Below are 25,636 nucleotides of genomic sequence, written 5' to 3' on the forward strand. Positions count from 1 at the left end.
CAAGTGATGTGCTAAGAGGACCCATCCTGCCCTCTGGTCCCTGGACCAGGCTGGCAGCTGTTTCCTCTTGGGCTTAGACTGAAACCTGCTTAAATCAGTGGAAAAGGATCCCATTGACTCTCCAAAGCAGGCAAGTTTCTTGTACTTGAGGTAAAAACGTACTTCATTTTTAGAGATATGTTGAAAGAAAATTGAAAGAAAATTTAACTTGGCTCTTGAGAAAGTGAAGGGAGAAAACACAGTGCCTAGATCTGCCATCCATGTGCCAAATGTGGCTGCATGGTAGGTGAAAACAAAGATCTAAACTGCAGCTCCTTAAGGAGCTGAGCAGTCCTCCTTGTCATCCTTTCCTTCTCCCCATGGTCTGACCCCCTCTACGGCTGGGGTGAAGGGGGGAGTTTGTAGAATTGCCTGAACTGACAGCTGCTTTCATTTCACAGCAGAAACTAAATGGATTTTTTAATTTTCATTGTTATAAAAAGTCACCACAAACCTGTCTAGGCCCAAGGTGTTGCTAGCAGGCACTGATGCAGTATAATCGTTATGTGAAAAAAAAACGTGTAGCCTCCCATTAAAATCAGAAGCTGCTGAATTTCCATATGGTGCATTTGTGTGTGTATTGTGTCCTTGTCATGGTAGCATTCAGTCTCTTTCCACACATACAAGCAGAGACGAAGGACCCTTACTGTAACTTGGTTTCAGTCATAGTCCCACTGAGTTACATCCCAGATAATGCAAATTTGAGCAAAACTAAAATCCCATTGCCTCTGGAGAAGGTAAAAGCTATCCTTGAGTCAGAGTTTATTTCAACCTAGAAAATTTGAAAAGCTAGGCAATGCTTTCTCCTCCTTGCTTCAGATTTTCATGTTGTTTCTTAGTTGGAAATTCATGTTTCCTTTAAAGTGCATGTACACTCAAACATTTGAGGAGGTCCTGGGAGGCATACACCAGGAAGCATGTTCTGTATCACAGTGCTATCTCCTAGCTCCTGATATTTCTCATCCTAGTAAGGAAGTTTAAAAGGGAGAATGACATTGTTTTTCTCTAAGTATTGCAGTTTTGGGATTTATGACAGGCTTAGCTGCTTTTTATCTCACTTTGGTTCCTTCACTAAGCTGCTGGATAGCTTGAATTAAGTGCACTCCTGTCCTTATTTCTTTAGGCACTGGAGGCAGCATACTGTGATGTCATGGGTGAGATTTGAAGGTGGAGTGCTCTTTTCTGTGCTTGCATTTCTTTCACTGAAGGTTGAAATGTTATAAATTGCTAACATCTGTGTTATGTGCCCTCTGCACATTCATAATCTGATTTTTTTTTTTTTTTCCTCAGCTCAGTTCATCAGAGTGACTTTGACAGAAATGAGAGTATTCAATATGTCTTAAAATATCTCCCCTAGAAGGCAGTTAACCTTAGGTCTGCCTGCTCACCATTCAGGGCTGATTGTGCCTATGTTGCTGCTTGCATACTCATTTTGAACCCATCCCATCACCTGCCTAACAAAGTGGGAGAGCAAAACATATTAAGCAGTCATTATAGGAACCACATTCTGCAGCTTTGTAAATAAGTTGCCATTTGCTGTTCAGAGTGCGCATGCAGGGGAGACTGAGATAAAGTGTTGCGTCTGATGCTATCTTTTGAATTGATCAGACTTTCATGAGCAGACACTTTTCTTGCACCCAGTTTCCACTTGTCTGTCTAAAGGTGGAGACCAGTCTAAGAGTTGGCCAAAGGGCGATCTAAAGTTTAGCACACCAGATCTCAGTGGCATGGTCTGGCATAGATCTGAATTGATACACAAGGTAGAAACAAAAGTGTGTCTGCAGGGTTATTAAACAACTGTCATATTTCACCACAGTTGTGTGACATTTTCCTGAACTGCCCTTGAACAGCTTTTGGGATCCCTCTGAATGGGAGAGTTGTATAAACAGCCCATTCATTTGAATTGTTGTTTTTCCTGAGGGAGCCATACATCCAAATTGCAGGTAACAATGGTGGTTTTGAGATTTAAACTTCTTTTGAAAGTTTTCTTTTTCATCTAAAGTGTTTTGTTCCACTTCAGTATAACCCATGAACCAGGTGGGTTGAGCATTGGGAAAAGCATCGTATATGCTTGTCTCCTTACTCTTCTCTATGTGCCAACAGCTGCTACTGAAGAGGCAGCGCTGGGCTGGTTGGACCCTGCTCTGAACCACTGCAGCTGTTCTTACCTCACCTCCAGTGGGACCTGCCTTTGCTGGCTTATAAAAAAGGCCTCATAAAATATTACTGTGGTGCCATGGTCTCTGTCACAGCGGGGCACCACGCAGTGAGGCATCGTGAAACAAGCTTGGTCCAAGAGGCATCCCTGCCCGTGGCAAGCTGTTAACCTTACAGCCACTAATGCTAGGGAAAAGGTTTTGCCTTCAAGAAGCTGGTGGCAATATTTGGCACTAATGGAGCTTTTTGATTTATAAGCCCTGTAGAATGCCAGAAGCAGAATTTCCCAGGTAAATCATCAGTCTGTTGTGTTTACGCGTCCTGTAAGAAACCACAGATTTCAGCATTATGCTCCCTCCCAGAGCAACTGTGTTGCATGGGAAGTGGCATGCAGGCACTTTGTTTTCTTTGCTAGCTTGTCATTTTGTTCCTGTGAATTAATCCCTATCAACAACAAGTTGTAATAGAGGCCGTTTCTCAAAAGGAAGTATTTCTGCCATTCTCACTGATAAGTTTATTGTCAATCAATATTTGAACCTCCAGAGCTATCAAATCTGGTACTGCATCCTTGTTTCATCTTCTTTAATGGATGGATTATTTCTGTGTCATCTGTTGATCTAAGTTTTTAAGTGACCATCTGTGGCAATTGGTGTTATTCAATCAATGGTCTACAGCCCACAGGTGGTCCATAAACATCGGAAGGTGATCTGTATAACAGTGGGAGTTGAAAGAGAAAATCAAAGCAATCTTAAAGGCATACACAGTGATGCCCCACAGTTAGCAGCAAGCAGTGATGTGCTGGATGCATGCAAAACGATCTCGTAGGCGCAGATCAATGGGTAAAGCCTTGCCTGTGGATTTTTTTCCCCAAAAAGTTTCACTGGCTTTTTGGTTATTAGAGAAGCTTGAGAAACATTGCTGTAAGGGATGTATTGGACTTTTGAAGTGTTTATTTTTACCGACATGACTGTTTCAATGTGGGAAGGATGTTTTTATACAGTTGCACATCAGGTTTGGAGTCAACTGATTTGGAAGCTGGATGTGGATAATTCTGGCTCTTCCTTGAGGTGTTGTGAAGGAAACTATCTAGCACAGATGCCTGCGGGTGGGCACCTGGGTCTGCTTGTGGATGCTGGGGCACAGCTGTCTCTGTTTTACCTGGCAAAACCACAAAGCTCTTTTGACTGCACAGGCAGTCCCTGAAGTGTGCTGTACACACCATCTGCCTGGAGGCAGAGGACTGCCTCTGTGTATGCAAGCAGTGGTGACACTCCTGTGCATTGTGCTTGGGCATGCAGTTTGCACAAGCTTTGCAAAAAATGTCTTTACAGGTTTGCCCTGCAAGACAGGTGTCAAGACTGCCCTTACCAACAGTTACAGGTAGTTGTGAACCATCTCTACAGATGGCCCTGCAGAGGGACCTGGACAGGCTGGACCTATGGGCTGAGGCCAACTGTATGAGGTTTAACAAGGCCAAGTGTCGGGTCCTGCACTTTGGGCACAACAACCCCATGCAACGCTACAGGCTTGGGGAAGAGTGGCTGGAAAGCTGCCTGGCCAAAAAGGACCTGGGGGTGTTTGTCGACAGTCGGCTGAACATGAGACAGCAGTGTGCCCAGGTGGCCAAGGTGGCCAACAGCATCCTGGCTTGTATCAGGAATAGTGTGGCCAGCAGGAGCAGGGAGGTGATTGTGCCCCTGTACTCGGCACTGGTGAGGCTGCACCTGGAATACTGTGTCCAGTTTTGGGCCCCTCAATACAAGAAAGACATTGAGGTGCTGGAGCGTGTTCAGAAAAGGGCAACAAGGCTGGTGAAGGGTTTGGAGCACAGGCCTTATGAGGAGCGGCTGAGGGAACTGGGGTTGTTTAGCTTAGAGAAGAGGAGGCTGAGGGGAGACCTTATCGCTCTCTACAACTCCCTGAAAGGAGGTTGTAGTGAGGTGAGTGTTGGTCTCTTCTCCCATGTAGTTAGCGATAGGACGAGAGGAAACGGGCTTAAGCTGCACCAGGGGAGGTTTAGGCTGGAAATTAGGAAAAATTTCTTTACGGAAAAGGTGGTCAAGAATTGGAACAGTCTGCCCAGAGAGGTGGTGGAGTCCCCATCCCTGGAAGTGTTCAAAAAACAGGTAGATGTGGCACTTTGGGACATGGTTTAGTCTAGTCTACCCTTGATTGGCTTAGAGTAGACTTGGTCATGTAGGTTAATGGTTGGACTGGATGATCTTAAAGGTCTTTTCCAACCTAAACGATTCTATGATTCTATGATTCTACAGTTTTCCAGTGGCCATGAGGGCCCACTGATCACAGTGTGCTGGTGTGAACTGCGTTCCTACCTGCTTTCCAAGCAGGAATGTGTGGGCTGTTTAGCACACAGTCGTATTTGCAAATCATCTAGTTCCTATTACGTTGTAATTGCAAGGAGATATTTCTATAAGTGCTGTACTTTTCAACTTGGTCTTTCTCCTAGAATGTTTTCTTTTTTATATAAACAAAAAAATTATGACCTTGTGGGCCTGTGATGCAATGTGCGGTATTGACAGCCTTGTGTGTGAGAGGATTATGAGAAAAAACCAACACAGACCCTTGTTTCACAGTATTGCTATATTAAGGTGTACTTTTTCCTTTGTCTCTTAATTTTCACCTTTCGCTTGCATCCTAGTCACTGCATTTTAAGATTTTCTTCACAATTGGAAGGACTGGAAACTTTGCTTCCCCTCTGTTCTTTTTCTTCTTTCTTTTTTATCTTTTGAAAAGTGAGATTTTTACATAACCACAGGATTCCAAGAGGATGAGCTTTCTAATCAGACAAGCAAAAAAACCCCCAACACTCCCCTTTGTCCATCTTATATATCCACGAGTGTCTTAATAAAAATGTGAGCGTTGCTACAGCTCTGACTGTGAGACTTACTCTCTGCTGACAGTTTCACTACTGAGAAGAACAAGATTTTTCACTTGAAATATAAGGAAAAAAACCCTCTGAAATACTCTCTGTTGGAATTTGAATTTGGCTCTTATCTGAAAAACAATATGAGTAAGCCCAGGACTGCTTGAAGTGCTGCTGCACTGCTGTATGTGTTTAAATTTTGAATTAAGATCAACAAGAATCCCCATGAAAAAAAGCTAATTATATAATATAGCTGAATTTGTGAGAGGCTAGTTAACCATCACATAATACTTGTAGAAAACAAGATCTTGTGCATAAAAAGTTCAGAATAAGAGATGCAAGATAAGCAAAGCTTCGGGGACAGTTGGGATAGCCGAATTATATACCCTTTTCAGCCTGATGAGCTCCTAATAAAAATAATTTTACAGATCACATGTTTTGAAGGGTGTTTCTTCGCTTCACTGAGGCAACTGGGGTTGTGAGAGATCATTTCAGCAAAATTGTTCATCTTCAGAGGCAAGAAATACCAGCAATGAAATGCACTTGCAAAGAATGTTTTAGGAATTGAGATATATGATGTCTTTTGCATTCATGACTGGGTGGAAGATAAGGCTTATTGCATGTAAAAGAATTTTCCCAGGTTAGAGTTTTGAAGGTGAAATGAAAAAAAGCATGGTATGGTTTCAAGGTATTGTTTCTTAGAAATGTTCAAGGATTTTTTTCTATTGAATATAGTTCTAATAACACAATAGCACTGCATTTAGTAAAACAAGAACACACTGAGTTTGAGGTTTTACACCATTTTTAACAACATTTGGGAAAAAGATGGAATGCTTGCATTTGAATAAAAATTTAAACAGCTGCTAATTAGACCTTTTTTCAAAGTGGAGATGAAACTCCCAATCTCTGTGACTCATCCTTCAGCCATCAGGAATGAATTGTATGTCTACTTTACTGGGGTTCTTCCGATTTGTGCTTGCAGTTGTATTGCATAGATGAATGCTGCCAGCTTTTGAACTGCAGAAGTGTTTAGAACTGGCACAACTTTTTGTGATGAAATTTTATACTTACAAAGTGAAGGACCTCTCACAAATACAGCCTTCCTGTGAGATTACTTTTTGTGAGTTCTGTCTTTGGTTTTCATGTTTTACAAAATGGTTAGGTTCAAATTTGAATCCTAGCTGAGTTACTCAAATGTTCTGAAGATAGCAGGAAGTCTGTGATATTCCTGGCCCAATATTACAGAGTAAGAGTGTAAAGATGAATTGAAAAATCTTCAGGCAGGATCAGAGCTTGGATGTTTGTCCTAAGGTTCATCTTTGAAATCCTGCAGTTATTCTTCATCCATGATAGAATTTCCTCTTGTTGAGTGATAATTCTGAGTAGGGCCATTAATTTTGGCTTGCAGTTGCAGGCAATTAATCAAATAGGCAAGAAAAAAAGTTAAATTATTATTGTTTGCAAGCTTTAACTCTCTTGGGTGCAAAGACAGTTGAAATGCTGACTCTCCTGTGTACTGACTCAAGCTTTCATCTCTTCCTGTGTCTTGCTTGAGTTTTCCGTGGTGTATCTAGATGTACACTTTCCTGTTCATCTTCCCAGGCTCTGGCCAACCTCAGTGCCTTGTGACCATCTTTTTCGACTACCCTGAGTACATCAAAGACTAAACTTGGCCCCATCCTTCACTGCACTGAAGGGACTGTGGCTATGTTAGTAATAGCCACAATAGACTGTGGCTATGGAGAAATTATGCAACATCTTCTGTAACATCCCCATCTACAACCTGCTTTTGTAACTCCTGGATACATCCCCCCAGTCCACTGAGGTGCTCTGTGTGCTGCTGTCTCCCTCCTTTCCATCCATAAGAGACACAGAACTTAGAAGAAAACTTGACAATTAATTTAAATAATTTTGAGTAATTTATGAGACTGAGAACCAGAAAAAGGGGTGGCAGTTCACAGCCTTAATTCGGAGTGCTGCATTCATCTCTTGATGCTAAATTTCTCACCAAGGCTCTCTGTTCTTCCAGGTTTTCACAGGGAACAGCAATGCTGACAGTGTGGTTCACCACAAATTTCTGCACTCCATGAAAGCCCGCTTCTTGCGCTTCGTCCCTCTGAAGTGGAATGTTGGTGGGCACATAGGACTGAGAGTTGAGGTCTTCGGCTGCTCCTATAGTAAGTGACTACAACTTAACCTACATTTTCTCAAATACCTTTTTGTTGATGCTGTCAGTGCTGTGGGATGGGTCCAACATGAGTTTTATGAGTTAAAATGTAATGTGAAATACATAGCCATCATTGTTTTTTCAGTAGTTGTCCTTGTCTTTCCATCTGGGGATGTGCTGGCCCACCTAGCTCAGCTGGTGAAGCTTTCTCAGAGCTGAGTCCGCCACAGAGTGATCTGCTGGTTCTCATCAGTGCCAGGCCATGAGATGCTACAAAACCTCCTGCCCTGCTGGAGGGCATAGAGCTACTTGGGATCTTTTGTAGGGCTTTATTTAGGAACGGTACCACTTTTTTCTTAAATAGTTAATTTTTGTTACTTTTTCTTAAATAGTTAACTTTTGTTATTAAGGAAATTTAACTAGTTGTTGAGGAAAGTGCTGCGGATTGTTCAGCTAGTATTTCTATTTGAGGGTGATGGCTTTATAGCTCCAGAGAGCAGAGAACTCATCTGTTGCTTTAACTGTTTTTCCATGGGTGTTTTCTTTGCCACTCTTCTTCATAACACACAGTGATGATCCTCTAAGACATGGTCTGCAGGGCTTTGTCACATGGGCTTTGGAGCAGCCTATAAACATTTGTTGCCTTGGGGCATTTTGACCACATAATTATGTTGGTGTACTGCTGCAGATATATGACCTATCAGCCCAGAAGAGTGCGAAAGTAAAGAAAAAGGACCAGTGTTGCTCCCACGCACAAAATGAAAACAAGTCCACAAATGAGGAAACACAAGTCCAGTATTTGTTTCTCAGGTGGCTGTGAGTTTATTTCTGAAATGGTCAAGTGTAACTCGAGACACTGCTGGAGACAGGTGAGATTTTTCTGGGGACAGTTCAGGGGATTAACAGAATTTTACCAGTAAATTCAATGTGGTGTGGTACAAGTCACCATCATGTGACACTACTGTCCTTGTACATATCCCCATTTAGATTAGAGCCTAATCTGCTCCTGCTGGATGAAGAAAAGGGGTTGTAAGATAAAAAGTGGAAGCCCCCCTATTTGGAAAACTTCTTAAATTCATTTGAGCAGACTCAAAGAGCAAAGTGCGCTAAACCTTTTGATTCACATGATCCCATTGAACAGAGATATGGCTCCAGGACTCTCACATGATTTCACAGGAAGATCCTTGTTATGGACTATGTGTAGATCTATGTGTAGACCTAAAGGATCCATTCAGATTTTTTAAATGCTGCTTCTCCACCTATTTTGATGCTCAGACACTGTGGACTGTCATTCATTTAAGTACAGACCTGCAACAGCCTGGTCTAGGTGGATAGTCACTAGGGCAAGAGACCTTTTCCAGCCACTTCCCAGTGGACATAGAAACTGAAACCTATAAAACAAAACCAACTGCCCTTGATGACATCATTCCAAAGCAGCTATTTCATCTGTTTTCAAAGAGCTTCTTTCTGTTAGCAGTGACCAAACCTCTGCAGTGAAGAGTATAGTCCAAACAGACATGCAACAAATAGAACTCAAACTGAATGTTGAAACTTTTGTAGCTGAATGTGTTTTGGTGCTACTCCATGTGAAATACTACATGGGAACTACTTTCATGTCCCATTGTGGACTTCAGAGTCACTTGCAGGCTGAATTTCCTTGTGCTGATATCATCTAAGTCTTCATCTTTGTCCTATACCCTGCAGTTACAGGAAATAAAAATGGCTGTGCAGAATTAAGGTATGAGATTGAAGCAAGGCAGAAAAGAAATAAAGGGATTCATAAAAGTTTTACAGACTGTTGAAATATTCATTCTGTTTATATAAATGTGCCATTCAAATTTCTCTCTGGAAAATTGCATATGCCAAGCAATACCTGTCTACATATTTTGCTTATATAGTTTCACAGCTTTGGCTACTCCTAACCCAGGCACTCCAGCACTGTACAAAAGATGTTTGATCATTTATAAAATGTCATCTTTGCTGTTATACTGACAGAATATCTGTGGCAGATCCTGAGCTGGTGTACACCTACATAACTGCATTTTGTAATGTTTGACAACATACAGACTCATCCGCTATATTCAATACTGACACAAGAAATATATTAATAATTTGAAAAGAGTTTAAAAAAGTGACAAAAAAAAAAAATCACTAGAGACAGGCTGTTGGACAAGCCAGGAAGGAAACAGAGCTAGAAGAAGAACAAATGTCCCAAAAGACATGGTTTAGTCTAGTCTACCCCTAATTGGTTTAGTGTGGACTTGGTAATGTTAGGTTAATGGTTGGACTGGATGATCTTAAAGGTCTTTTCCAACCTAAACGATTCTATGATTCTATGATAAATGTGCACCATCTCTAAGAGATGACCCTTTGTGCAAGTGTCCGTGTATATACAAAAGAAGGGATGGGAAGCTGGGAGTAGGAACAGCATTATAGTCACCTACCTGTACCAAAGGCTTCAGCTGATATCAATTCACCTGTAAGAGCCTAATTCCCAGTTATTCCCGATCCTCTTTAAGCTGTTGGAATGACTTAAAGGCTTCTATAGGCAAACAAACCCAGAGTATTTGATCTTAAGTCCAGTGAATTTGAAGAAAGGATTTACACCAGCATTTTAACTTTGGATCCAGTCCTGAAGTATAAGATAAAAAGAGAACATGTGCATGGGGAAAACATATGAACCAAATCCTGCACAGATGTACATGTGTGACTGCAGGGTCATTTCTCCCTTTTAGCCTACTTGTAGAAGCAGGCTGAAATTCAGACCTTTCGGGCAAATGTTGCCCCAGAAGCACAGCACCTGATCTGAAAACGGAGTTGCTTTATATTGGTATCCAGTGCAGAAAACTGCAGAAGTGAAGTTTTCATTTACAGGCAAGCCGGAGATCATTTTTGTGTGAGTGGCAGCATTCATTGCTTGGCTGAAAACAAAAGTCTGGGGACACTGACAGCTTAGGCCATCTGAATTTCATGTGCTGTTGCACATCTGTTAAAATCCTGGGACTACTGCCAAACATGCAGCTGAGCACCTCGCTGTGATACACCAGGGCGTGCAAAATAGCCTGTGGTTCCTTGGATGGTCTCTGCTCACATCAGCTCCTTTTTAACCTTGCATATTTGAGCAGAAGATGACAGCTGTAGGAGAGGTTTGTGGCTTTGCTGCTGTTTAAGCGTTTTTGTGATGGCAAAGTTAGGTGAATGTGACACTCTTGTGCCAGAGTAAGGCTCTGATCTCTCATTTTTGGAGTATGACTGTCCTGTGCAGCATACTCTGCTGAAGAGGTCCCAGGAACACAACCTTGCACTAACTTTTGACAAATGCAGCTTTCAGTGATGACTGTTTAGTCGGGGGCGTGTGGAAGGCATCAGGTTTTGTAGGTCACCAAACACTCTTCCAGGACACAGTAACAAAAAATAGTGAAGAATCATATTAGAGATCAACTGCTATGTGCAGTGGATGTCAAAGTGGCTAATTTAACATGTGTTTGCACTGTGCTGCTGAATGGCACTTACTGTTGTAAATGACTTCTAGTGGGACCAATAAACAGCTATGAATTTATCCCCAAAACTTCTCTGTCAAACAAGAGAACTTTCTTCTTTCTTTTGTTTTTCTTTTTTTCTTCCCTTTTTCTTTTCACCCTCTAAATGACTGCCAGTTTACATTGTTTCCTTGGAACATAAAAACATGATTTTAACAGTAAAGCTGTTTCAGACATGTGAGCGTGCTTGACCCTATCCCATACAGATCGATGTTCTTGTGCAACAAAGCACTCAAAGGCCATCAAATCAGCTGGAATTCACAGATGAAACACGCTAATTGTTGTTTACTTTCTTGCACAGAAAGTATGTATTTAAATTAAAATTAATTACACTGCTTTGAAATTCCTGTAAGATTCCATCTCACATCCTCAAAATAGGTACTGAAATAGGAAAGATTATCTTGATCTGAAAACATACCTTGATGTTTCGTGTTCAGAAAAGGTTTTATGATGATTTAATGGAAATTTCCATGCAGAGGTATGTGTAAGCTCTCACTGTCTCTTTGCAGCAGTGGTTCCAGAAGCAGTGTGATTGTAACAGATAACCAGAGCCACAACAGAGGATGTGTTCAGAGAAATGGCAAACCAATTGCTTTTGATGCTGGGAGTGGTGAGGGGGGAATGGGCATATCTTTATACTTGGGAAAAGTCTTGTTAGCTTAGCGCAGGAAAAAAAAATCTGCTGACACAATTGCTTTTATAGGATAAGATTTATAGCTGCATTGAAGATGCTGGTCATATTCCATAACTGGTTAACAGCCCAAAATGCATCAGCAGAATCAGGTGTACGTGCAGTTAACAGATTGGGAAGCCACAGGAGAAACAATGATAGGGTGTGAGATGGTATCTTCTGCTTTTGAGAGCTGAGTTCTTCATTTGCAATTCAGGACTCTGATTTCTCATCTTTTGCTGTCATTGCTTCAGGGAATATGATCTGATATTGTACTTCTTGGTTCAATGATATTTTTACTGGATCTTTTTTTCTCTTTTTTTTTTTTTTTCCCTACCTTCCTCCATCGTCTCCTTTGTCTTCCAATGAGATAGAAAAGAAAGCATTCCAGAGAACCACTGAAGGTCTGATGGTCATTGACCAATAGGGCTTGTAACCAGCTGTGTAAGATAAATACCCAAATGATTGCTTACCAAGAGGCAGACATAGATTTGTGATAGGGATAAAGCTGCATAGCAGAACAGTCACCTCTGAAGTGCTCATTCACATTTATCCCTTGGATTGCATGTCTGAGAGGGGTATGGAGAGAGAAGTCAGATTGCTTTAGACTCACTCAAGCCAGTAAGGCATGACTGGCCAGGAGAGACATCTGTTCAGACCAGGAGCAGTCCTCCTCCCTCCTGCAGGGAGTTAAAGTTTCTGTTCATTGATGCAAGCGCACAACCAAAAGTTCCTGAATCAAATTGCAACTATTCCTAGTGGATATTTTTGTATTTTGGAATAACTTTGCCAAGTAAGTGTTTACTTTTTCCAAAATCACTAGGAGGACCCTCTTTGTAAGTATGAATGTGTATCTTCTCTGCTGCCAGAAGCAGATCACTGCACAAGTAAACTCCTTGCTCTCATGTTGCTTCGAGCCTGGCTGCTCTCAGCATAGCTGGTCCCATAGGTTGAGCCCTGTGGTCACATGCTCCCTTAAAAAAAACCAACCAAACAAACAAAAAAAACCCTGAATTAACCTGGTAATCCACCTTCAACTAACTGCCTGTGTTTCCACCCACCGCCAAGTGACTTTAATGTTTGGTTCTGTGTTGGGAAAGGAAATTCAAATGGAATGATGTAACCAGCACCCCTGGGGCCAGAACCTCTACTGAATTTTGGAAAAGCTTGATGAATTATTTCTATTTCATGGGAACTTCTTCACCTGTGAGCAGGAGTTTGTATGTACTCCTGTCCCCTGTACTTGGCACTGGTGAGGCCGCACCTCACAGTTTTGGATGTCTCACTGCAAGAAAGACATGGAGATGCTGGAGCGTGTGCAAAGAAGGGAAATGAAGCTGGTGAAGGGTCTAGAGCACAAGTCTTCTGAGGAGTGGCTGAGGGAACTGGGATTGTTTAGCCTGGAGAAAAGGAGGCTCAGGGGAGACCTTATGACTCTCTACAACTACCTGAAAGGATGTTGTAGTGAGGTGGGTGTCAGTCTCTTCTGCAAAGTAACAAGCGATAGGACAAGAGGAAATGGCCTCAAGTTGCACCAGGGGAGGTTTAGATTGGATATTGGGAAAAAATTCTTCACTAAAAGGGTTGTCAAGCGTTGGAACAGGCTGCCCAGGGAAGTGGCTGAGTCACCATCCCTGGAGGTATTTAAAAGACGTGTAGATGTGGCACTTAGGGACATGGTGTAGTGGTGGACTTGGGAGTGTTAGGTTTGTGGTTCAACTTGATGATCTTAAAGGTGTTTTCCAACCTAAATAATTCTGTGATTCTGTGATTCTGTATGTATTTACAGTAGAGACATCTGTTTGAATTGCTGGTCAGTGGAGAGCAACACGAAAGAAGCGTCTTTTGCCTGATGTCACTTTTCATGAGTGCCGCAATCCAAACTGGGCTGCTTAGGGAGGATTGTGGCAGTTCTGTTATTCCCTTGGGCTAAATTAAGGTGAAACAACACCAAATGATTGATTAAATACTTTACTGATAGTAAAAAACCACCAGAACTTGGAAAATGTAATGGTAGCAACCTGAACTAAGAAAGCGTAACAGGAGGCAGTGTGGGTTCTAATTGAAATACTTGTAAGAAAAAAAGGGGGGGGGTGGGGAGGAGAAGGGAGGGGGGGAGAGAGAGAGATCACCACCCTTGGATCCCACGATGTCGATGGCAAACCTCCCGTAGTGGGTGCGTGTGGCTTCTTGGAGTTGTGTCTTTTATAGCCTAGTCACTGCCTCTAGTCTCACCCCCTTGTGGACTTACATGGTTCTTGTTCCAGAATGTTCTTCAACTTCTGTGCAGGCGCCATTGTGAGGGGTCTTTCGGGTGGTCGTGAGCCCTTTCCTCAAAGGAACTCTGTATGACCTCTGGCCACATATGGTGAGCTGTAAGGTACATCAGAAGACAGAGCTGCGCATCCTCTGACACGCCTGCATGGCTCTGTGCCGATTCTATGAAGACCCTAATTTGTCACTATGGAGACCTTAACTTGTCTCCCACAATGTTTGAGATTCGACATATATTAACTCTTTCAGTCTCTCCCAATGAGTTTTGTAGCCTTGTTGACGAGGACAATGTAGAAAAGTACCCAGAATGAGTAAAGTCTGTCTTCAGGGAGCGTAAGTAAACCAGTAGGCAGTGCAGAATGAAACCATGTTTTGTTTTAGTTTGTTAGCCATACAGTTTTCTGAGACTTGTAACATTTCTGATCCTTATTCTCTTGCTGCAAGTGGATTATGGACATACATGGATGAAATAAACACTAAGCAAACAAGCAGGTTTTCTGGAGTGACTGTATTAGAATTGTGCTGTATCTTTCAACTTTTAACAGGAAGCCAACGATTTGTTGTCATGCATACTGCCACTAATGACTTTTGGCTGCCAGTGTTAGCATTTATTTGACATATTCCCATTTTGTTCAGCATTATTTATTGGCCAGTTTACTCACAACCGATAATTAGTGAAACAGAACTTTTCAGAAACAGGTTTTCCTTTGTGTTATACTCTGTAAATGCCAGTGGTAGAGCTCTTCAAGAAGTTGTGTGTTATGCTGTGGCTTAGTGGAGAGTTAAGAACAAGGACTGAAGTGTAAATTCAGACTGGTTGAAGGCTTGGATCTTAAGCAGAAGAAGAAAAAAGGCCTGCTATTATGGCAACATTCAATCAGTTCTGTCTTACAGTATCTTTGTTTTTGAGAGCTAAGAGGAAAGTCAACTTTAACTGCAAAACGCACTGGAAATCAAAGACTGTAACTTCTTTATAAGCTATTTCCTAATTCCTGCCTGTGTTAAAATGAAAACATTTTTATGATACACTTGCAATCTACTTTGAACAAATTGAAGTATTTAATGTAGCTAGGGGAAATTAATAAGAAATAAACTATGAATTTAATTCCCTTTATAGAAACTGGCAGTCAAGGTGTCAATAGAGAGAAATCGGTAATTCTGAAGGAGCTGTTTCTGAACACCTAATTCAGAAGTAAAAAACAGTAAAAGCAGATGGTGTGAATACTTTTGTATTCATGATACTCCCTAAACTAGCAGCTGTTTCATGTATGATGCTAACAGCATGTTATAATTCTGACATCACAGATAAGAAGTTGGTCTTAGTTTATTCTGGAGTGAGTATTTCCCAGGGTTTAATTTCTTTGTAGTTTTATTCTCATAAGAAAGAATCAGTTGCCTTCTGATTTGGAATAGAGTCAGTTTTGGAGTGACAGAATTTCACATCAAATTAAAATTTGAGCTCCCTGCAAGTTTGTAAGTGTGACATCAAACTTCTATACAAACTGTCATACTGACAGAAGCTATTGATGGTAGTTTCCAAGGTAACAAATCATTAACAGGTCTTTTATTTTCTGAGCTTATAATAGTTTTTAATTGCAAACTTCTTTAAGTCTTGGTCCAGTTTAAAAAAAAGAAAAAAAAAGGGGGGAAAAACCCAACCTCTATTATTTCTGTTTTTAAAGAGAGGCAAATGAAACTGCCATTAACACTCAAAAGGATAAAAGAACTCTCAAGGGAGCTTAGGTGACTTAAATCACCAACTTTAATCACAATGGAGTTGCTGACCTGGAAGTCTTGATTGTTTTTCATATGGATCTTTCAGTTATTTTTCAAAAGAAAATGGAAAGCTGATAGCTTTGGATTATCATTAAAACGTGGTTTGCAAACAGGGATAGTCTATGCCCTTCCTTCTTGGTTGCTATGAAGGTATTCTTTATCTTTATGCATGTATCCCAGTAGCTATGTAGCTTAGTAAACCCTTGTTCAGATTCTTCATTGTCTGGTGTTCTTAATTTTTAACATTTTTCTTAACAACAGGAAATACCAATTGACAGATTTATTATTCACAAATGATACTTTATCCATATTTTGTACCAAATTGCATTTGGATAGAAATTGGAATATGTCAGTCACATGTTTGGATACAATGTATTTAAAAGTTAAAAGCATTTAAACCTACCCAGAATGTTCTGGTTATGTGTGTATATATATATATTTTTAGAAAGGTTTATTAAAGATACATTTTGCTTAAAATACCACTTTATAAAGCAAAGAGAGTACTGCAGGCTGCTGCTTCCAAAGGAAATATTAATTGCAATTGAAGAATTGAAAGCTTGTTTCCCATCACAGTGATTGCATTTTAGAGGCTGGATGAAGGGGAAAATATATTTCTAATAGGATTTTCAAAGGTATATAATCTGTTTAGATGCCCAGTTCCCATGAAATCCCTTCAAAAGCTTTTTGAATTGATATTTCACTATTCCTGCCAGCCTAGTCAATTTGCATGCAGAAACATCGTTGATAAATGCCCATCACAAACAAGGAGCCAACCCTCAGAGGCTATGATGATGCTTATTTGGATGCAAAGGTGGATGCAAACATGTCCAACACACAGAAACAGCTCAACAGACACTTGTGGAGATACAGAAAGTAGAGTGAGAACTGAAGCATTCAAAGTAAACATCTTGTGTGTGTTTGAGACAAATAGCAAATGTGGCAAGGTATGTTCTGGACATCTGAATACAATGCAAGGCACCTGTTCTGTTCCAAAATGTTGAGTGGGAAAGCAGTCTTGCATGAGAGAGAGGAGGACAAGTGCAGAGGAGTTCTGGATTTGTCCTGGTGTTCCCTTTCCCCAGACAGAGGGAGAGGATTGGAAATAGGTGAAATGTGGTTGCCCAGATGCCATGTACATCCTGTGGATGTATGCTTCTGAGAATACCTGGCTCCAGGTGATATTTGAAAAGATTCTGAAAAAATATGGTCCCTTTCCTGATGCAGCCTCTTCTCTTCATTTTGCCATCTTCTTTCTCCCAGAGTCAGATATTGCAGACTTCGATGGCAGAAGTTCGCTCCTCTACAGGTTTAATCAGAAGCTAATGAGCACCTTCAAAGATGTGGTTTCCTTGAAGTTCAAGAGCATGCAGGGAGACGGAGTCTTATTCCATGGAGAAGGACAGCGTGGAGACTACATTACCTTGGAACTGCAGAAAGGGAAGCTCTCCTTGCACATCAACCTGGGTAAGGGTAATTAGGATTATTTTTTCACATATTACTGTAACAAAGATTGTGTTGGTTTGCTTTTATAAATCTATTATTTCTATTGGGCAGTATCTAGAAACTCCAGCTGAGATCAACAAAACATGCTGTGTGCCTCAGACAGCTCACAACTTAAATACTTGTCAGAGAAGGTGGGAGGGGAAACAAAAGAGAATAGACTTGACTGATGTCATGCAGGACATGATAGCTAAGCCAAGAAGAGACCTTGGCTCTTCTAACTAGTGCCAACCAAGGGTGAGCTACATAATGAAAAACTTTTGAAGTTTTGACCTTTGTTTGATAATACTTTCAAGCAGTGATTTAAAAAAAATGTTCTGTTTCTTCCCCTTCACCCTTTTTATTTTTATTGTTATTATTTTTAAGAATGACTTTCCCAGGAAGTTTTGTTTGGAGTGCAAAAGGTTTGTTTTAGGTTTTTGTCTTTTTTTATTCCTATTCTGTGATCAGAACTGAGCTAAGAATACAGAATTTAAATGAAAATATTCTGTTCAAAACATTGTGCATACTGGTATTGCTTTGCTTCTGGAGATGGTTTCAGTTGAAAACCGTGAATATGTGGAAGGCCATCACTGTGTGATCATGTTGGATCAGAGGGACAGATGAAAGGCTATCTTAATTTCTTTCTGTAGAAGGATGCTTGCTTTTTCCTGGTGAATACACTAAAACACTTTGATAATGGCAGGAGGTACTGTAGTAGGAGTGATCATACCCATGCCTCTTAATGTGTGTTTCTTTGACTCCATTGATTTGTCCTCCTCTTACAAATGTTTCATACTAGGATAAGAATATAGTATAGTTATATATATCATGTTACTTCTTCCAGAGGAGATGCTGTTGTGAATACATAGTCTGAGAGAAGAGGTGTTTTTTGGTTTGTTTTTTTTTTTTTTTTAAATTTCAGCAGTAGCCCCAAATGTACAGATTTTAGCTATTTCAAGTCCTCTGTGTGCATTCATGTGTCATGGGCAAGGATTTTGATGTCTGCTCTTGAATCTGCTTGCATCTTGCCTGGCAGTTTTGGAGCATGTGTTCTCTTCATTCTGCTGGAATATAAAAAGGACACATCCTCCTTTTCAGTGAGAGGCTCTGAAGTGTTTAGATGTGTAGCCAGCTGGAAAACAGAAGAGTGCTTGAAATCACCAGGGTTAGGGCCTAAATATTTTTATGACTCTAGATCAAAACTGTTGGAGATCTAGGCCGGGTTTAAGAATCTTTTTGAGTTGAACAAAACACTTGCGTTCATGTTGCTTCATTGTCTTGTGGCTTTTTTTCTCTGAAAACGGACAGGTGCAATTTTCTTGTTACAATACAAAAAGCACATAGTTGAAATTGAAGTGTCAGGAGTGGTCTGTTAATGTGAATAGACAGGAGATTTTGGTGCAACCTGAAGAGGGCTCTTAAAACACCAGGGCCTTGAATGCACAGCAGAACCAAGGGCACAGGCAGAGCAGTGATCCCCTGCGTGCTGCAATGTGTGGGTGCAGCATCGGGAAAACCTCCTGGTTTATCACTAGGATTTCAGGGGAAAAACGTGTCTGTAGGTATGCATGTGCATCTACACACATATATGAATAAGAGGCCCAAAGAATCTAAGGCAAGCTTTGACAAGGGTCTGTTTCTGATAGACAGAGCTCCAGTTTGCATCTAAGAGCACTGCTCTGTGCTCCCCTTGAGTCCTCATGCTTCACTTAAGGGTCTGGAGGTAACTCTGGTGTCTTCTGCCTGTCTCTGCCCCTCCAGGTGACTCCAACCTGCACTTCAGTAACAGCCACACGTCCGTCACCCTGGGTAGCCTCCTGGATGACCAGCACTGGCACTCGGTTCTCATAGAGCGCTTCAACAAGCAAGTGAACTTCACAGTGGACAAGCACACACAGCATTTCCGAACGAAGGGGGATTCAGATCACTTAGATATTGATTATGAGGTGTGTGAAGCCCTTTAGGTTATAACCTGGGAGATCAGTCTGAATCGGTAGAAAATGAATGTGATGGAAAACAGCCACCCTATGAGCTATTTCTTTCCAGCAAAGATCTTTTCTTTATTTAGTATTTCCTTTCCAGACAGCTTCTTTCATTATTAACAAACATAGACTATGTCAGTGCAATTCTATATACAACAGTGTCAGAAAATGGACAGTGTCTGGGCATATATGCATTGGATTATGCTTTCATTTCCAAGTATGGCAGACTTTGAGCTAAACTAAAAGGTGTAGCCTGGGTTCTATTCAAATCTTCAGGGAACAACCATGCTTAGCTGTGGGGAGAGGTGCTGTGTCATCATCTCCAACATGATTTTAATGGGAACATTTCACACCATCCCTGCATCTGATTGACATGACCATGGGGATACCAGCTCTGAGTTGTGCCTCTATCCAGCCACCACTTGCTCGGATTACAGCTCTCCACATAGAGATGAGCAGGTAAAGACCATTTCCTCCCCACTAGGAATCGAAGACCCTGACTGTCAAGACAACTAGCTCTGACCCAGGTCCCTTCACATCTGGGGTTGTGATGCAGAACATCCTGGTCTAGGGAGCTAGAGCAGCTCAGCCAAGGAAGGACTGAGCAGAGGAAACATCCTGCCTCTGCCCGTAAAACCCCAGGCTGGTGTGCTCCCCTGTGATCAGGCCAAGGTGTGGCAGAGTGCAGTTTATATTACTCTAGCAGTTCAGTGCTTATGGCTGATAGTAATAAATACCTTAAAAAACTTTTATATCATCATATCTATGTGCAAGGCAGTTCCTCAACTGCCCCCCCCCACCAGTGCACAGCTAGTGCAAATTACCCATGTTCATTTTTATCCCCATGTGCTTGTTTACTGAGTCTTGCTAGCCCACAAGGCACAGGGTTATGCTTGCACAGTCAGAGCCATCACCCTGTCTGGATGCATTGAGCTGGCATGGTTCATTGCTTAAGAGACTACAAGTTTCCCCTCTGCACTTCGGATTCATTTCTCTGGAAAGGATCAATTCCCAGCACACCCAAGGGACAAAAGCAGACGGTTCAGCAATGACAGGTGCCTGCTCTCTGCTCCTCTCATGTTCCAGCTGACACTCCCTTCTTTCCATTTCACAAAGCAGGATAGAGAGAGTGGTACCTGTCCCCTGGCACTGCTGTACCAAAGCACGAACACGTTTAGTAGGGACAGCACATTTGAGCAGTGAGATTCTGGAACAGCTTCAGACTGAACTAGCAATGGCCAAAGATGTAACTACTTTTAAGATGGAGTTGAGAAAAGCCAAATGATTGAGTCATCAGCTTTTCCTAATTTCAAAGTAATAAAATTCATTGCACAAGGTTCATGCCAATTAGGGAAAACTCAGGCTCCAATGTAGTTTGCAGAACTTTTTTCCAGATGTTCCAAAACAGGAAGCATGGTAGAGAAGATCTTCAGCTGGTGTAAATCGGCATCACCACTGACCTCTGTGACACTCAGTCCTGGCTTCTGGTGCTTAGTTTTTGACACAATGTGTTTTCTTTCCATTTGCACTGAGACAATCTTTCAGTTGAACACTACAACAATACAGTCTACTGAAGTTTATCTCAGCACGCTTTAGGGATTAAAGGCCTTACTGAGGGTAATAAACCCATTAGTTTGGTAATTAAAAATATTACCAATGTTAAAGGAAACTTTTTTCTTAATAATGCAGTGGTATAATTGATATTGATTTTTCTTCTGGTTTTGAAACCCAGTCCAGAGTTCCTAAGCAGGAGACTTAAAGAATAGAACATGAAAGAAGGAAAGTCTGGTGTTTTAAGGAAGAACTAATGATTCTCACTGGAAAAAAACATTGCTACCACATAAGCCCTCATGCCAATAACAAACCTGCAACTGATGTAAAGTAGCAGTCTGTTCACTCTTTATTTCTCTGAAGTGATCAATTAATACAACTGAGGTGCAAGTTCATTAAGGACTTGTTTTCAAAGAAGTGCTTTCAAGGTTATCCAGGGAGATTTCATTTGCTTAAGTATCCCAGCTTATTAGGTAGAGTGGGAGCAAAAATAACCCCCAAATTTCCCTTTATTTTTGTAATAATGAGCTGAGGTGAGCTGTTAGGAGTCATGACAGAGCAATAAGGCTGACCAGGTTCCAGCAGCCATCAGCGTGTAAGCAGTGCCGCACAGCAGTGCATGCCCTTGCTGCAGTGGATGCAGCAGTATTGCAGCACAGATCCTGATGTGCTGGAAGCACTGTGAAGAGTGGTGACTGCACGATCCCTACCTGCATTATATGACTCACGATGCTGCTGGCTGTGATGGGAAAAATTAATAAAAACCCAGTGGTACCAGCAGTAAGACTTTGCCAAAAAGGCCAGTGGAGCAAATTAGAAATGAGCTGTGTCATCTGGAAAATGAAAACAGGATTATCAGAAGTTTTTTGGGTTGTGGTGTTTGGTTTGCCCCCCCGCTCCCCCTTTCTTTCATTCTTGTCTTAGAAATCTAAAGTAATTATGCTCCAAGGATTTTGAAAGCTTTATTTTCTTAGGCTCTTTGTCCTCCAAGGGCTTTCAGCCCTCCAGTTAAGTGACAAGTTGTAATCTGCAAGATGCTAACATCTTCCAGTATTTAGACAACAGCACAGCAGAAGTTTTATTTAAATGTGTAACCTGCAGAACTTCTCCATTACACTGCTCAGTCCCAAACACCACGTGCGAGTACTGTAAAGACCAAACCACAGAGAAATTTAGGGGAAAAGATTGCAAGGTGCAAATGGGGTAGTTTGTGTGTGTGATACTACCCTCCACTGGCTGAAAGCAGAACTGTTCAGATACATGCTTGGTGGAAAGGGGTGACTCCAGCTCTCAGGCAAACCCAGCGCTCTGTGGGCAGGAAGGGTTTATTCTCCCATTGCTCAGCGGTTCCTGGACACCATGGTCTGCTGCTGGGTGGCAGCCCCCAGGCCAGTGGGGACTATGGGCTGGAGGCCATTTGAACATTACCTTGTGTGTTGGTTGTTCCTGGGGGGCGGGGGACTGGTGGTACTAGGTTGGTGAAGTAGTGTGTCAAGGCACTTAAAAGCTGTTTGCAAATTAGTGAGCTGTCTGCAGCAGCAACATTTCTCCAACAGCTGTACTGCTATGCAGCCTGTAATTCCCCTGTTGGGTAGCCAGGCCCTGCTTCGTGCTCTGAGATGATACTGTTAATGTGACTTGGTTCTTAGATAACATCCTGGCTGGCTGCATGGAGTGGGGCTCTGGTCTCTTGCTGTTGAGGTGATAACTAAATACTGTTCTTATTCTTTCCAAAAGCTCAGTTTTGGAGGGATTCCTGTCCCGGGGAAACCAGGAACCTTTCAGAGGAAAAATTTCCATGGATGCATTGAGAACCTTTATTACAATGGAGTCAATATAATTGACCTGGCAAAAAGGCGCAAACCTCAGATCTATACTGTGGTAAGAGACCATAATGCATGCTTTCCTTCTTTACTTCCATGCTGTTGGTGCTGCTGGCTGCAATGAATGAGTGGAGTTCAAATTTAGATAGCTGTGGGCATAATCAACTTGTTAAAATGATATTGCTGAGGCTAACACCAGCCAGTGCTGACTGCTGTGGTGAGAGTTCTTGAAAGACGCATGTGGAAATTAGTACATTTCTCTGACTTTCCAGGTGTATTAGAATTTATTTGGAAAAACTTGTCAATTCCTCTTCCAAGATTACAATGTGTCTTTTTGATGGCATGATAGAAGTCACAGAAACTATTTTTTTCTGGTTAACTCGGATAAAATCTTATTTTCTGAACCATTCTCCATCACTGTTGTTGACTACAGTAGTAGCAAAATTTTATTCTGCTATTTGAGTTGGTATTATAGAGAAGAATAAATGTTTCTTTTATTATTGGAAATATTTTCCTTTGTGCTGGCCCTTACATTCAGCATATTAGCGGTTCTGAGAACCATCGATCTGGTACTAGTGTCTCTAAATGTGGGACAGTAGAGGTAAAGTGAAAGGAACTACAGGCTTATCCAGCCTGCTAACATAAAACATAAATGTAACTTCACACCTAATAATGTCCAAAATTACAGATATATTTAAATGTGTCATGAATGAAATAAAGAGTATTTTATTTCATAAGAAGAAGGAACAGTACACTCCCATGCAGCCCTGATAAACTGTAACTAATTCAGTTCTTTATTTAGCTTGAGCCTCACTCCTGCACCATGCTTTGATAGATGCATTTTGGTTAATACTGTGTCTTTGGAGAACGTGGAGGTGAAACTGCTTCTGGCTGTCATGGCATGTTCTAGTTTGTAGTAATGTGTATAAACAGACTGAAGTTACAACAAAGCAAGCCAGAAGACCACAAGAAGTCCTTTCTTTCCTCTCTCTCCCTGCCTAAGGTGGGGCTGAATATACAGAGAAATGGAAAATGGAAAGGTGATGGGTGAGAAGTCCTGTATTGTGTTGCTCGCAGTCGAGACTGCCTCCAGGATGCTCCCCTAGACTGGGATTGAGAGACTTTGCTTTAATAACCTCAAGTTTGATTGTTCTGACTCAGGACTCTAAGGCCAAATCTTATGAACTGTGTTAAATTGCTCATCCCCTCAGCTTACTTTCCAAGGGCAGCAAAGAGCCCTGGTCTGCTTCTTAGGTCATTAAACAGCTGGTTCTTTTGCCAGCTGTGTAATGGGAAGGCCTTCCTAAAGGGGAAAAGAAAAACTTTGTAATGTGCTTTTTCTCTGAAGGGTATTGTCTGGATATAACGTGGCCCCAAGCAATGAAACTCTGTTATGACAATACTTGATTCAGCCAATGCTAGATCGAAGGTCTAGGAATCCTGCTCCTTTCATCAATTTAAGGTAGCAGAGATGTGCTCCCATCTGTCAATCTCCCTCACAGAAGTGATAATTTTAACACAATAGTTTTCAAAGGCTGGCTGCTGTACTGCATTTTGCAAGATTTATGAGCTGCTATGTGCTGTGTCTGTGACTCTTGTGTATGCAAAGTGCATAGAAACATTGCCACACTCACAGCGTCTCATAATCTTAGATGAACATCCTTCTATAGGAAACAGCACACGTAAATCTGTTGTTTTCCAACATCCTTTCTATCACAGGTATTTATCTCCTCTAGCAACTCCCAGGTACTTCCAGCTTTCACAGACTGATCTCCCTCTCCCATCTTCCTGCTCTTCTCCACTCCTTAACAATTTACTTCCTCAAATTAAAATAACTTGTTCTTGCTAAATGTAGTCTTTTGCCTGGCAGACTTCCTCTGCACTAAATGCTTTTACTCAAAGTTCATTGAGGTTTTCAAGCAACAATTCATATCCCCAGGGAGCTGCAAGCTTCTCTGCTTCGTGTCTTTGTAGTTGCTAAGGTTGTCTGGAGTGGAAATGCGATGAAAGAAACAGCACAGAAGAATAATTAAATATAGCAGGGACTTGGAATCACTTCATCCAACAATGTGCTGTGTACTTGTGTTCCCTCCCTACAAGCTGGAGATCACCAGAGATGGTTCTGCATTGTTAGTCCCCAAAATACTTCTGTCTCCTAACAAAAGATATTTGAGGACAAACTGTCCAGTTTGGGATTAGAAATACATTAATGCTCAGAGACACTAGTTTTTGCCTTCAAAAGGGAGGCAGACTTCAACACTCAGTCTCTGCTTCATTCTCTGTGACTGTGAATTTTGACACAGTCAGTGAGCCAAACTTGTGGGTTTTCATACACATCAACTTGGGTTTTTTTTACTGTTGACATCTTTTACACAAGCAGAATAATACATCAGCTTTGGAGGTATAGATTTTCTCTTATGAAGTAGTTCCTCATCCATATAAATAATGGTCCCAAATCAGCTGCATTTAAAGTCAGAGGAAGAAACTAGAGGTTGTCAATAACAGAGTACTGTACTATGTATTGTACTCTTGGGTGGTGGCTGTGATTATAATTCCACCTGTGCTTTTCTGTAACTCATTTGCAGTTGTCAGACTTGCAATAAATCCCCTTGAGAAGACATCTCAAGATAACAAGGCAGCCTGTCTCTTTGGACTGGAACTTGCCTTCAGAATTCCATTTTTATATTGCCTGATACTTAACCTCTTGTCATGGTTCAACCCCAGCTGGCAACTAAACACTACACAACCACTTGCTCACTCCCCCCTGGTGGGATGGGGGAAAGAATCGGAAGGGTAGAAGTAAGAAAACTCGTGGGTTGAGATAAAAACAGTTTAATAGATAAAGCAAAAGCCATGCATGCAAGCAAAGCAAAAAAAAGAATTCATTCCCTACTTCCTGTCAGCAGGCAGGTGTTCAGCCATCTCCAGGAAAGCAGGGATCCATCACACGTAACGGTTACTTGGGAAGATAAGTTCCATAATTCTGAACGTACCCCGCTTCCTTCCTTCATTCCTTCTTCCCCAGCTTTATATATGCTGAGCATGACATCGTATGGTATGAAATATCCCTTTGGTCAGTTGGGGTAGCTGTCCCAGCTGTGTCCACTCGCAACTTCTTGTGCATCCCCAGCCTACTCACTGGTGGGGTGGTGTGAGAAACAGAAAAGGCCTTGACTCTGTGTAAGCACTGCTCAACAATAATGAAAACACATCTATGTTGTCAACACTGTTTTCAGCACAAATCTGAAAGGTAGCCCCATACTAGCTACTGTGAAGAAAATTAGCTCTATCC

At 41.5% G+C, this 25,636-nt stretch overlaps 1 protein-coding gene across 1 annotated transcript in view; it reads left to right on the forward strand.

Moving 5' to 3' along the window:
* Window positions 1-25,636, forward strand: part of CNTNAP5 (contactin associated protein family member 5) — a 227,120-nt gene that overhangs the window by 60,712 nt on the left and 140,772 nt on the right. Inside the window, exons 4-7 of the mRNA XM_075710407.1 lie at window positions 7,110-7,257; window positions 16,767-16,970; window positions 18,750-18,934; window positions 22,259-22,402. Of these exons, the coding sequence (XP_075566522.1) occupies window positions 7,110-7,257; window positions 16,767-16,970; window positions 18,750-18,934; window positions 22,259-22,402 (681 nt within the window). The remainder of the gene's footprint in view (window positions 1-7,109; window positions 7,258-16,766; window positions 16,971-18,749; window positions 18,935-22,258; window positions 22,403-25,636) is intronic.

The sequence above is a fragment of the Pelecanus crispus genome, chromosome 5, assembly GCF_030463565.1.
Source record: "Pelecanus crispus isolate bPelCri1 chromosome 5, bPelCri1.pri, whole genome shotgun sequence".
In the NCBI taxonomy this organism is placed as follows: Eukaryota; Metazoa; Chordata; class Aves; order Pelecaniformes; family Pelecanidae; genus Pelecanus; species Pelecanus crispus.